The sequence below is a fragment of the Prionailurus viverrinus genome, chromosome B3 (assembly GCF_022837055.1).
Source record: "Prionailurus viverrinus isolate Anna chromosome B3, UM_Priviv_1.0, whole genome shotgun sequence".
NCBI classification, from domain to species: domain Eukaryota; kingdom Metazoa; phylum Chordata; class Mammalia; order Carnivora; family Felidae; genus Prionailurus; species Prionailurus viverrinus.
The window spans coordinates 27,380,450-27,393,842 of NC_062566.1; the positions used below are offsets into that span (position 1 = coordinate 27,380,450).

At 59.4% G+C, this 13,393-nt stretch overlaps 1 protein-coding gene across 3 annotated transcripts; it reads right to left on the reverse strand.

Moving 5' to 3' along the window:
* Positions 1–1,059: 1,059 nt before the first annotated feature.
* ISLR2 (immunoglobulin superfamily containing leucine rich repeat 2) lies at positions 1,060–7,610 on the reverse strand. 3 transcript variants are annotated; one of them, XM_047860985.1, is made up of 4 exons: positions 7,547–7,610; positions 6,720–6,810; positions 6,003–6,109; positions 1,060–4,545 (listed from the first exon to the last, which is right to left on the reverse strand). In XM_047860985.1, exons 3-4 carry the CDS (start codon positions 6,097–6,099, stop codon positions 2,285–2,287), a joined length of 2,358 nt encoding a protein of 785 aa, XP_047716941.1. In that variant the 5' UTR covers positions 6,100–6,109; positions 6,720–6,810; positions 7,547–7,610; the 3' UTR covers positions 1,060–2,284. The 3 variants fall into 3 exon arrangements, with proteins under 3 accessions (XP_047716941.1, XP_047716940.1, XP_047716942.1); XM_047860984.1 differs by lacking the exon at positions 7,547–7,610 and having other exon boundaries at positions 6,720–6,953; XM_047860986.1 differs by lacking the exons at positions 6,720–6,810; positions 7,547–7,610 and adding an exon at positions 6,542–6,565.
* Positions 7,611–13,393: the final 5,783 nt, after the last annotated feature.

Sequence of the window (13,393 nt, forward strand, 5' to 3'; positions counted from 1 at the left end):
CATGTGCACCCACCTCAACCCACCCCGAGAGACTCACGGACCTTGTCAGTTGTCCATCGTTCACTGAGTACCCCCTCCCCAAACACATGCACACCCACAGGCACCCCCTCCCCAAACGCATGCACACCCACGGCGTGCACTTGGCAATGCACACACGGCTCCTCCACTAAAGGTGCCAACTTGTCCTGTGCAACCAATCCTGCCTGGTTTCCCCTTTTCTGCTCTCCACCGTCTGCCTGCTCTGTAGTTTGCGTTATTTGTGACTTCTTTTGTGCCAGCCACAGCAGTCTGGCCCCTAGGAATGCCCCACTGGCTTCTCAGAGAACTGAGGGACTGGTTGAGACAGTTGAGACAGAAATGAGACAGTCCTCTCTCTCTCTCAATCTCTCTCTCTCACACACGCACAACCACACCCCATCCTAGTAAAAGTGTCAACCCATGGAGGATTTTGCACCTGCACAACACCCTCATGCACACACCCCGGGGCTCCCTCCTGTTCAGTCTGCAGAGACCCACCCCACCCTCCCCGCAAGCCCTCTCCACTCATTTCCAGCCTCCCCCATCCCACGTGGTTTCTCCCCCTCCATCCCGGAGTTGGAGGCACCAAGAAAGAGCAGGCGCCGGGTGTAGACACCTGGCAAAATCAACAGGGCAGTCAAACCGACAGGCAATCACACAAAGGATCCCAGTGAGAGGATCCAGGGGCTCCTTCCTTCTGCGGTTTCCTCCAGCAACCCCCCCCCCCCCAGGTTTCCTTCCACTGTCCCGCGACAAAGAGTCACCGAGCCCAGTTCAAATCGATTGCTTTATTGACTGTTTACATACAGACGCCTTTAGAAAAGGGCGCGGGCTCCAGGGGGGCTACTCCGCCCCGGGCCGCACTTGTGCTGCGCTTCGTGGACAGGGGCGGTCTCGACGCCCGAACCCCCCAAACCCAATCCCGACGCGTTCCTTCAAGAACGAAAAAAGTACCCCCCCCCCCCCGCCCCAGTCGCCGCGCCGCGTCCACCCTCCCATCCCCTCCCTCTCCGCCCACCTGCCTGCCCGCCCGCCCCCCTACACTACACGGTCACACTTTACAGAACACAGACTTCTCCTACAGAGCACGCTCGTCTAGGACTATACGCCAGGCAAAAACTGTTCCTGTGGAAGGAGGGGCGGGGCGGGGAGACTGGAGGACCTAGGGGCTTTTCTCCATCCGGATCCCGCTGCGCTGTCACACGCCAGCTTTGTGCGAAACAGGGTGCAAGCGCTTAAGACAGACCGCGTCCAGGAGGCCGCAGTGGGCTTCCTTTGTCACACTCCCCCACCCCCGCCCCCGCCCCGTCGAACCGAGGTCTGGGCCACGTGCAGCAGCGGAAGCGGAGCTGTCGAGTGCTTGGATCTCCGAAACCCCCAACTCACCCACAACGAAATTCACCCGGGACCAAGCCCACACGCTCCTCATTAAAAGGGAGGGCGGTTCCGCGGCGCTTAAGTTAGCAGAGAGGGAGAGAGAAAACGGATTTCCCGCTCCCCCTCCTCTCACACACACCCAATTTTCCCAGAGGCTGGGAAGGGAGTGTTAGCACCAGCCCGGAGTGTCGTTGTCCTTTGGAAAAAAACAAAAAACGAAAATATGAAAGAGTGCGCAGCTGAAAGGCGCCCCAGGCACCGGGCTTGGCTCCAGCTGATCAGAAGCGGATTGGGGGGGGGGGGGGGAAGACGGGTTTGTTTCCGAGTCGGAAGGGGGCTTTGAAACTAAAACTAGGGAGTTGCTACGGAGTCCTGACTTCTGGGACATGCACCCCGGAAAGGGCGGAATAGGGGTCCAGGCAGGACCCTACAGCCGTCCACGAAAGGGACATCTGCTGAGGGTCCCAGAATGACTCCCTGCCACAGCGTTACCACCGGATGTTTCCAACGTCTTCTCCCCTTTCCTCTGGTTCCAGAGCCCACGGTGGGGCAGGCTGCAGAGCAGATTTGGCAGATAACAATTGCGGTGGGAATGGAGAGGTGTGGATTTCGCTTCACAGTCCGTGGGTACAGCTAGTAACCGTGCTTGCGGTGGTAATGGAACTGAACCCACAAGGACAATGACAGTAGTGGGTGGCCTGGGACTGCTGAAGCTGCCCCACTCCCCACTAGAAGTCCCCAGTAGTGAAGGTTGGGTCTGGTAAAGGGGCGGAGTAAGTGAAGGTCGCGGGTGGGGGGTGGGGAGGCTTACGTCCTGCCAGCCCTAGGCTTCAGCTCCCAGGTACCCAAGGTGGGGGATGGGAATGGGCGGGCCAGTCAGGCTGGGGGTTCAGCCTGCCGTCTGCCTGTAGTTGCCATTAATCTCCTGGGCGATGTTGACCGCCTCCGCGCCCAGGGGCAGCCGATCACTGTATTCAGAGCCCGCCTCGAACTCCTCTTGGTTGGCCTTGGACTGGGACTCCACCAGCGAGCAGGCCGCCAGGCTCTCCTCCCTCTGCAGGTCCCCACCTGGGTCTCCCTGCTCCGCGTCTTCATCAAGGCCCTCCCCGGGAGTCTCCTCGGGCTCCACGACGTCTGCCTCACCGCCTGCCGGATAGCTTTTCTCGGACTCGAGGTAGGACGCACGGGGGTCAAAGTCTGCGGCTATGCGTTTCTCCATGGGGTCAGGGGCCTGGGGCCGCAGTATAAGACGATAGGGCTTACCCGGGTGTTTGGCCAGCAGATGGCAGCAGGCGGCGCCCAGCAGGGGCACGGTGGCCAGCACCAGGAGGAACACGCTCACCGCCACGATAACCAGCAGCGAGGGCAACTCCTTCTTGGTGGCAAACACCACTTGCACGTGGCAGGCCTCGCCTGCCAGCGCCAGGCACACTGAGTAGTTGGTGCCAGGCCGCAGGCCGCGGAACCAATAGGCGTTGACGCCCTCCTCCACTCGCGACCACTGTACAGCTGCGCCGCCCCCCGCTGGGCACAAGTAGAGCAGGCGCAGCGGCCGCCGCCCGGGCCGCCCGGCTCCCCCAGCCCCGCTGGGCCCAGACCCCCAGCGCGCCGCCAGCGGCGTCAGCTGCACCCGAGCCTCACGCTCCGCCACGTCCAGCGCGATGACGCCCAGCTCAAAGACGTGCTGCTTGAGCTCTGCGCTCTGATTGAATGCGTGGTTGGACACGTACCGCGAGGGGTCCCCGTGGCCACAGCGTTGCTCCTCCACCGGATCTGCAGAGACCTGGTCTTCTGACTCCTCTCCCTCACCTGCCTCCTCCTCCTCCTCCTCCGGCCCCGCCTCCGTCTCGCCCAGGATGCTAACACGGACCAGGCCTGGGCCTTTGATTTTGCCTTCGGGTTTGGAGGGTAGGACGCTGTTGCCCCGGCCTTTGGCTGTGGACTTGCGCTCAGAAGTAGGGGCCTGCCCATCAGAGTCTCCCCCAGAGCCAGGAGCGTGTTTTGGGGGCCCAGAAGCCGCCACTGCCACGCGTAGTGACGTGGAGTTGGCACCCAGCTCGTTGTAGGCACGGCAGGTGTAGACACCTGCTTCCTTGGCACTCAGGAGCGGAACCAATAGGGAACCGTTTGTGAGGGCCAGGAAGCGTGGGTTGGCTGGGGGTGCGGGCCAAGCGGGTGCTGGAGTCGGGATTGGGGCCTCCGTCTGCGTTGGCCCGTCCCCATCTCCTTCCTCCTCCCTGTCTTCCGCCCCATCCGCATAGTCCTCCCCGCTCTGGACCGGAGGCTCTAAGACCACGGTGCCACCCGGGATCTGAAGTTGCCATTGCAGGCGGGGCGTGGGATGTCCTTCCGCGAAGCAGTGTAGCAGGAGCGCTAGGCCCGCGGGCCAGGGGCTGTCCGGTGCCTCAGGCGGTGGTTCAGCACTTAGACGCACGCTGGGTGGTGCACAGGACAGGGCGGGCAGGCGGTGCACCGGCACCCCCTGCAGCGCGGGAGGCGAGGCGCACGCGATGGAGTCGGGCTCGGGTAACGAAACCCTGGTGCTTGCGGCCCAGGCCTGCAGCCACACAAGGCTGCAACCGCAGTGGAAGGGGTTGTGATAGAGTTGCAGATGTGACAGCGCGCTTAGCGCGTCGAAGGTGCCAGGGGCCAGTGTACGAAGGCGGTTGTTGTTGATGCGCAGGGAGCGCAGGTCGGGCAGCGCACCCAGTGCGTCCCGGGGCAGCGAGCCCAAGCGGTTGTGGTTCATTTTGAGCAGCTGCAGCGCGCTCAGGTTACGGAGGTCGCTCCACGGGAAGCTGGATATGAGGTTGTGGCTTAGGTCGAGGTTCTTGAGCTGGCTCAGCACCGCCAGCGCGCCCGGCTCCACCGTGCGCACCTCATTGTGCGCCAGCCACAGCGACGTGACCTGCGTGACGTCGGCGAAGGCCCCACGCCGCAGCACGGTGATCTTGTTGGCCGACAGACTAAGCGTGGTCACGTTGGCCGGCAGTCCTTCTGGCACCTCGCGCAGCTCCTTGTAGGCGCAGTCGGCGAACTGGTGTGCATACTTGTCCACGCAGGCGCACGGCTCCGGGCAAGCTGCGGCCCCTCCTAGCAGAGCCCAGGCCAGCCACAGAGCCCGCAGGCGCACCATCGCGGATCCTGCAGCTGGAAGCCGGGGGGGGGGGGGGGGGGGGGGGGTGGGGGGGGGGTGGGGGGGGGGAAGAGGGGAGAAGGTGACTTAAGAGCCCCAGCTTTCCTCCCCTTTTAAGCGCTGCCTCCGCAAACCCATCTAGGGCAGGCCCTGGGGTTCCGGTAATCTCCTCTGTGCTCAGGAGTCTCTCTCCCACACGAATGGGGCTCAATGGAAATCTCAGGATTCAATGCATGCTCTCTCAGGGCCCTGATTTCCGTTTCCAGCCGATTTATGCCTCGCTTTCCACCCCCCTACTTGCTCGTTCAGTCTAGCAGTGGTCCTTCCAGAGGCTCTGCAGCTCACCTGTCTGCTCTGGGCTCTACCCTGGCCCCGTGTGTTTCTGAGCCTTCGTTTAACCCCGTGAGGAGAATCAGAGAAGGTATTTTTGTCCATGACCTGTCATCCTTCCTCCAACTCTTTGTCCCACGCACAGCACTCTCGCGCACACACCCAGACAGCACACAGCAATACAAACACACGCTGGGGCACTGCCATCCAACCGCAAACTTTTAGAGGGTTCACAATACATTTCCTAGCACAAAAACACAAAGACATGGACACACTATACTCTGGAGACCTCATTGTTCTTTCAGCTGAACTTTAACATCAGGACAGCGTTTTCCCTTGCCTGCTTTCCTGTTCATTGTGGGAGCTGACAGACACAAGGACACATGTCCTCACACGAACTGACCCACACTCAGGGACACAGGTGCGCACTTGCGCACAAAAGCCCTCCACTGAGACTGAAATCCCAGCGGATGGGCAATGCCCACAACTTGCGGTGGGTGGCAGGAGATGGGACCCCTGGCAGCAGACTCACAGGCCCCCCCTCCATCAGACACCAAAGCAGCCTGCCCTGGGCTGCAACTCCCTGGAGGGGCCAGCCGAGGTTGCTATGTCAACTTCCGACTGAGGAAGGAGATCCTCCCCCAGGCAGGGACCTTCAGCATTGAGAGGGATGTCACTAAAGATTCCCTTTCCCATCCCCGAAGAACGCAGGCGAGGCGGCTCCCAGAGGGCATTGGGGTCCCGAACCGACAGGTCATGGGGGCTGCCACTAGCTAAGGAAGTAGGAGACGGTCTAGGATTCCGCCCCTTTTCTGCAGCTCCACGATGCCTGAGCAACCCCTCCCCGCCCAACAAAAACCTTCTTATCCCCAGCCACACAAACCCACTTAACGCAGACCACCCCGCCCCCCGCTGCCCCCCCCCCCCCAGCTCCCCTCTAGGGCTCCTGGCAGGTTGGGCAGAGCCCCTCCCACCCTCCCGTCCTTAGGAACCCAGGTTCCCCACGCCGCCTTTGGTCCGGGGAGAGGGCTCCTCCCCACCCCTCCGTGGACTCCCCCTGACAGCACCAGCGGGGTATGGCACCCTAGGCAGGATCTGCCCACACCGGGGTCGAGCTTGTGGGGCGGTCCCCGCGGCTTACCCGCTGCTGACTCTCTGCGCGCTGCCCTCGGGCTGCAACCCCTTCTCCAGACTGATGTCTCCGCGCCCAGACGATTGCCCAAGGGCGCTTTCCACATCTGTTGCTGGCTGTGGAAGACAGGGGAGGGGCAGAGAAAGGGACAGGTAATTGTGGGGACTGCCCGGGCCCTGAGGTCCTGCTTCAGTTTCCCTTTCGCGTCTGTCTCCCCCCCCCCCACCCCCCACCAGGTCTGTCTGGCCGCAGACTGAACAGAGTCCTCGCGCGCTCCCGGCGCAGCAGGGACGCGCACAGCCTCTCCCGCCTCCCGCATCGCCCACATTTGTTAAAACCTTAGAGGCTCTCCCCGAGGCTGAGACGCGTTGGTCTCAAGGGGCGCCCCCACACCCACCACCCTCGTCTGGGCTCTTCCCAGTTCACCGCACACGCATAACCCGCGTCCCTCCGCACTTACACATCTTGCAGGCATTGTCCCTGTGCCTAATCACACCGCCCCCCCCCCCCCCCCGGTTCAAACACATTTCGTACAGACACACGCAGACCTTCACACCCTCCGCCCAGTCGACCTTCACATGTTAGAATTGTCCCTCATCCTGTAATAATAACCGAGTCAATGTGTTGAGCCGTCCTTGCGTTCACACTCATTTTCAAAGGCACGCCTTCACGCGGGACACTCACCCTCTCCCCCTCCCGCGCGCACACACATTCACGTTCACTCACCCTCACTCGCGGGTCCCGCCAGGGCCGGTGAGCTTCGCTGCTAATTGAACGCGAGCCGCTTTTACGCCCCGCAACACGTGAGACAAACCATCTTTGAGGAATTTGGGGGAAGGCAAGAAGCACGACTGAGGGGGGGGGCGTGTCTTTGCCTTTAAACTCTTTTTGCAAATGCGGGCTGTGGCACAGACAGACCAGGAATGAGTAGGGACCCGCTGAGCTGCGCGCAGCCGGGCTCGCGCGGACCCTTCCTTCCCGCACTCCCCTCCCCACTAGCAGCCTCCTCCCCGAAGCCACGTTCAACACGATGCATAATTGATAGTGTTAGCAGAGCGCCTCACCCTCCCTGCTATTTTTGCCAGGATCTGGGTGGATGCAAGCCCTGGTCTCCCCCGCCCCCCACCAGTCCAACCCGAAGACTGGAACGCACGACCCCGCGGGGCGCGCGGGGAAGCGACGCCTCCTCCCCAGCCCACCGCCACCCTGCCCAGCCTCTTAAGCCCTACTCTTTAAGTCTCAGCTTTTGTAGCAAAACCAGCGCTTGAAGCCCACAGCCCCACACGCCTGCCTGTGCGCCCTGCGGGGTGCGGCGGGTGTGCGGTATCAGCCTCTGCCTCCGCAGAAGGCTGGCCTGGACGCACCCACGCGCCTCGCCCTCAGATCTTGCCAGCCACAGGCGAATGGGGCACCGGGGCTGCGGCAGACCGAGGCACCACCGAAAGGGATGGTTACAAAACGTCCGCTCCTCCCGAGCAGTGTGGGCTGGGTACTTAAGGCCCGAGGCTCTCTCTCTCCCCGTCCCTCCCTCGCCAACATCTTCACAGCCTCACCACCAAACGCGCCGTCAACCCCACACACTATCCCCCGATGCCTCCGCGGCCCGCCACCGCCAGCATGTCTCACACCCTCACACAACAGCCGGCCTCGGCAGATTCGAATACTCGCTGTTCCCGACTCTCGCTCCCTGTCTCTGGCGAAACCCCGACATTTCTTTTAGCGACGAGGAGGCGGAGGCGCAGGAATGTCGAGGCATTTGGCTGAAACTCGATGTGTGTCTCCCGCACTGCCCATAGCAGCCCTGGAGACAGAGTTGCTGGCCAGAATCGAGTAAAGGGGAAGGGAAACAGGCTCCCGGAGACACGCAAACGCCCCCCACCCCACCCCCGCCTCTTTCCCCGGTCCTTTCTGTAGACATTGAGCTCTCAGGGTACACGCGGCCCCCAAGCCCGCACCTCGGGGCGTAGGGTTCTCTGGCGGTGGGTCGATGGCGCGGGTTTGGGGCCTCTGAGGAGATCAATCTCCTGATTTGAGTGTTGAGCATTTTAATGAGCTAGGGAAGTGGGGAAGAGAGACGCAAGAGGAGCGCTGCAGCTAAAGAGACCACCCGACCGGGCGTTCCGAGGATCCTTTGTAAATTAAATATGAACGGACTGGCGCACGCCTACTCCGCATCCCTCCCCCTCTCTTACTCTTGCGGCCGCTGCTGGCGGCGTAGCGGGCTGGGACCAGCACAGCTCGTACGGATCAGAATTTAGAACCCAGAACTTCACTCCACTTCCTTGGGTCTGTGGTCCCCATGGACGACCTAGGGGGAGGACACAGGGGAGCTCTGAGAGGGGAGGTGTCTTCAAGGAGGGTGGGAGGGTGAGGGCACCTTGACCCTGCGGTGGACACTGCGACGGCCCTAGTCTGGGGATGAGTCCCTGCGGTTGGGCCAGGGAGTGGCGCGGCTGGCTGGCCAGGCACAACCTCTTTGTCTGCAGAGCAAGGGGTGGGGGGGGGGGGGTGCGGATTGGGAACGCTGAGGGGGCGGTTCTGGGAGCCTCGGTCCTAGAAGAGGGGTCTGGGAGGCGAGGGACCAGTAGCGAGGAGGGAGAGGCAGGCCCGGGATGGCGGGTCCTGGAGACTTCCTCGGGCGGGGGCGGGGGCGGGGGCGGGGGCGGGGGAGGGAGGGGCTCCTGCCCTAGAGGCGGGGACCGAGGCTGCGACTCGGAGGCGCAGAGCTTGTGGACCCCCGACCCAGTTTTCACCTCTTTTTCTGGTTCTTTATGCCTTCGTCGAGGAGGCGGACAGGTAGGCAGATGGGCAAGGGCCAATTTGGAAGCGCTGATGGACTGGAAGACAAGAGACTGGAGAGTAGAAGGGAGAATGGGCTCGCTTATTCTCTGCGGAGAGCTTCCCAGGACCGCAGGGACCCGCCCCTCCAGCGTCCCAGGAACCTACGGCGCCCACGGGCCAAATAAGACCCCTTTTCCTTGGCTCACTTGCCAGGGATGCAGAAGCCCGGAGAATTTGGCAGAGAGACAGGGCTCCAGGGGCCAGGAGGGCGCCTAAGGATGTGGTGGCCACCCAGGCGAGGGCGCAGACTCCCGCGGGCCCCTGCGACTCCCGCCCACTCTCCAGCAAGCGCTTTTGTTCCCCGAGCCTACCCGGGGGGGAAAGACAACCCTTACCCCCGCCTTCGACCCCGGAGCGCCCAGGGCCTGCCCTGGCAAAGTCCGCCGAGGCCTGGGGTTGGAGCCACGACTCCAGGATCAGCCTCCGGGCTCAGCTAGGAGAGGACAGCGCGTTTCGCCCGGCGCCGCCCGGGCGCGCAGGAGCAGGTCTGATGTCTATACTGTTAATAATGGTACAGTTACTGAGGGGCTGGGGAACCGGGAGCGAACACACCACCCCCGCCGCCGCCGCCCACGTCTTTGATCGTTAAAGAAACAGGCACCTAATCAGGTGCGTGGAAGTAGGTGTGGGTGAAGGAGGGATTTCAAGGTTCTAAGCCGCCAGAGGGGAGGGCCCAGAATCGGAATCTGTAGAATCCAGGCTCAAGGTTTTTGACCAGGTTGGGGTCCAGACCCTAGACAGACGCAGGGGCCAAGAGCTGTGGCTCCGGGCAAATTTTTGCGAACCGACTTCTAACTTTGACTTTGCGGACCCGGACGGTCCGGAGGGTGGGGTGGGTTGAAACCCAGTGGATCCCCGCAGTCGCTCTCCAGGCTCTGTCCCCTCTTGGTTTCCGTCCCAGGCCTGGTTCGTGAGCGCCCCCTGCTGCACACCGCTGGCCGGTGCAGAGGCTGGGGCAAGGGCGGCCGGAGGCCTGCGCCGGGAGCGCGGAGGCTGGAGCCCTGCGCTAAGACGTGCTCTGTCCCGGGTTCGGTGGTCCCGAGGCGCAGTGTACCGGAGTGGGGCAACGCTTACCGAAGGCACCGAAGCTTTCCTTCTCACGCCCACCCAGGCTACGTCCCCGGAATCTGCAACCTCCTCTCCCCTGCCCGACACGGACACAGCCCCCGCTTCGCACCCCATTGTGTTTCCGGCACCCAGGGCACAATAGGCACCCTTTGAATAATCGTGTAAGGAGTAGGCCCTGGCACGAACCGATGCTCTTAGTTCTGGGAGGAAACCGTCCTGTACGCCTCCCTCGAGGACAGCGCCCCCAACCCCACCCCCAGCACACACACCCTGGGCAGGGTGAGCGCTTTCTCTCTGAGGAAGCCTCTCGTAGGAGGGCTCTAGAGCACAGTCCTTAAGTCTTATGACTTTATCTGGGCCTAAAATGTCCGAGATCTGAAAAAGAAAATCTATTGGCTCTAAGAGGAGAAAGAAAACTACGAAGTAGGAAGTAATAGATGTTTAATGAAATGTTCAGGACAGGTAACATTGTGCAAACGCTTCCATTCCAACTGCATTGAGAGTTGTACATGCCCCTGTATTTAGGGAGGCATGTGGGTGATTTAAGGGATGTGGGAAGGTCTCGGAAAGTCAGAAAACCAGGGCCCAGAAGGGCATCACCTACCCGCAGCATAGCGGCCTCAGGGGATCCCTCCCACAGCTGCACTCCAGCCAGAATCTCCAGAACACTCCCCACTCCCATCTTTCAGCTACTAGTCTGTCCCCTTGCCTGCCAATACGTTCTTACCTCTCTTCCCAAGAAGCTGCTTTCTCTTTCTAATTTCCAGCACAGAGCTCACCTTTCTGGGAAGCCAGTCCCTGTTTATAATGCCCCCTCCCACCTTCTCTCTCTCCTTCCCTTCTTGCACACTCTGTGTGGTGGTTAGGAGGAAAGGTATTAGCATCAGACTCCACCACGTACTAGCTGTGTGACCTTGGCCAAGTTACTTAACCTCTCTGTGCCTCAGGAGGAAAAGGGGCTATAAATAAGAATATCTACATTATTGGGTTGCCCTGAGGATTAAAGGAGTCAAGGCATGCAGCTCACTGAATACCTGGCACTTAGATAACACTCAGAAATGAGCTATTATTTTTTACAACATTAGCCATCATTATTGCCTTCCAGAGTTGGGTACAAGTATAAAGAGATGTCTGCTCCACACGCCCCTACGTGCTTGTGTCCTTCCTGCCTCCCCCACAGGGAGAAGCAGCCCCCAAATGTCTCTCTACTCCCTGCCCCCCCTACATACCATGGCATAGGTAGCGATCAGAATTACTGCTGCCATTTGTAAAGATGTCTAGTCTCATCTCAGATACTTAAAACTCGGATTCCGATGCCTGTAGCTGTCACCAGTGTGCCTGTTTGGAAAGAGAGACCAGCAGCTGCAGCCCTGGTGGAAGGTTTTTAATTAAAACCACAATCTGTTTAAGTATTTATTGGGCTCTGTGACTTTAATTATTTTCTAGGGAAAAACAAAAAAAAAATCTACATTTGCATATGGGAAGACTGTTGATTTCAGAGGAAAGTAGCAACCTGTGGCAGTTTGCTGGAGGCAACTGGGAGGAACTCCCTGAATGGTTCAGATGCGGCTCGACATTATTAATAATCTCGGATCCGGTCCACGACCTTCCTCCTAGTGCTTTCATGAAATTAGCCTAACGTGCTGGCGAGGCCCTTCCAGTGGTGTCTCCTGTAATTAGCTGGGCCTGTGCTTGTCTCTGTAAAGATGGGGATCTCCTGCCTGGAGGAGGCAGCATGCTTAGCTATTCTACCGCCCAGGCAGGACTGGTTCTCCCCAGCATGGGGGGTCTTGGGCCTCCGAAATAGGGTGAAGCAGGGAAAGGGAGGACTTCCATCTGCGGATAATAAACGTCTCATCTCAAAGTGTTTTAAAAACTGTATGTGTATCATCTCACAAGGAGGGAGGGCTGGCTTTAGGGCTGGTTGATTCGGTGGCCCAGACTCAGTCCCTCTCCTCTGCCAGCCTTAACAGGGCTTCTGCTTGAGACTTGTGTTCCTTGGTGCCCTTGGAGGGCTTCCGCAGCAGCTGGGGTAACATGCTTAGTGGTAACAGACTAGTGGAATAGAGAAACTGGGTTCTCCTTCTAGAAGCCACAGCCTCTCCTTAGGCCTTATGGACAGCTGTTGGCTCAGGTCTTCCCAACTGATAAAATGATCACTGGTAAAGGGAATTGAATTGATTGGCTCAGAGTAATCACCTAGCCCGGAAATAGATGTTGAGGAGTCAACCCCAAGATTACCCACAGGTGAGCAATCCCCTTTAAGTAAAAGTGCTGGGGAGTTGCGTGATCAGAGTAATCTACTATTGTGTCAAAAGGAATTGAGCTGAAATGGACCATACTTGTAATAAACCATATTAGACATTAAACCATATTCGACACCTTATCTGGAGGTTAGACCAGTCTATGTCTACCATCCGTGACCACGATCAGGGCCCAGTGTGTGACCAGGATGAGGGAGGTCTCTTGGGTGGGTATACATACAAACTAGAGAATTCTGTGCTTTCACAGAATTCTTGAAAGGATAAAAATTTGTTCTTGGAAATGCCTGTGCTGGGATCCAAAGCTATTTTAGGAGCAGTAGAAGCTTGAGTCTTCAGTTGGATATTTATGAGCAGGAGATGTTTATGAACTCAAAGATGTTCCTACATGACTTCACATGACTGAACATGTCACCCGGTCCCATGGCGGAGAAGAGTGGCACTTTACTGTCGCGGTGGAAAACAGGAGGACGAATTGTACCCTGGCCTTAGGAAGAAAGTGGAAGCGGTGCAAAGCTTCCAGCTTCACAAACTCGATTGTGTGACCTTAAGCAACTCCTGTCCTCTCTTCTTCAGGTCTCTGTGCTTGCGAAGGTAGGAGAGTGGGCTGGACGTACACAGGGGGCCCTTCAACTGCTGCTGCCCTCTGAGATGCTGGCTCTTGGATGCTGTGGCTTTAGAAGAAGCCAATTCGCAGGTTGAGTTGGAGCATCTAGGGAGCCTCTGCTGGGGCTTCCTTTGGAAAGTCTGGGGACCAATGCTTGCCCTCTTCCTCATGACCCTGGGTGGCTTCTTTTCCCTCCCACCACACTGCAGCTGACTCATCAACATGGTCATCAGCACACTTGGGCCCAGGAGCAAACCCTTTCCCCCAAACTGTTGTGCATTGCTCTGAGGGCAGGGGGAGTCCTCTCACTACAAAACGTATCTTGAAGGCCCTGCACATAGTCAGATTCAGGGGATGTGTGTGCGTGCGCGTGTGTGTGCAACATCATTAGAGATGAAATCTGATCACTGAATATTTCGGGAGCCTGGTGCATAGGCCCAGGAAGAAATGGCCAAGGCTGCCAGGGGCTCCCTGACTGGTGGGGTCATGTGGAAGGAAGACACAACTCTTCTTGCGGTTCTGGCTACTTGTCTCTGCTCTGCAGCCCCGAGTTCTCCATTGCCTGGTGCCATCAGTGGAGAGAGGTCACGGTGAGCACGTATTCTGAGACCCACCTGAGCTGC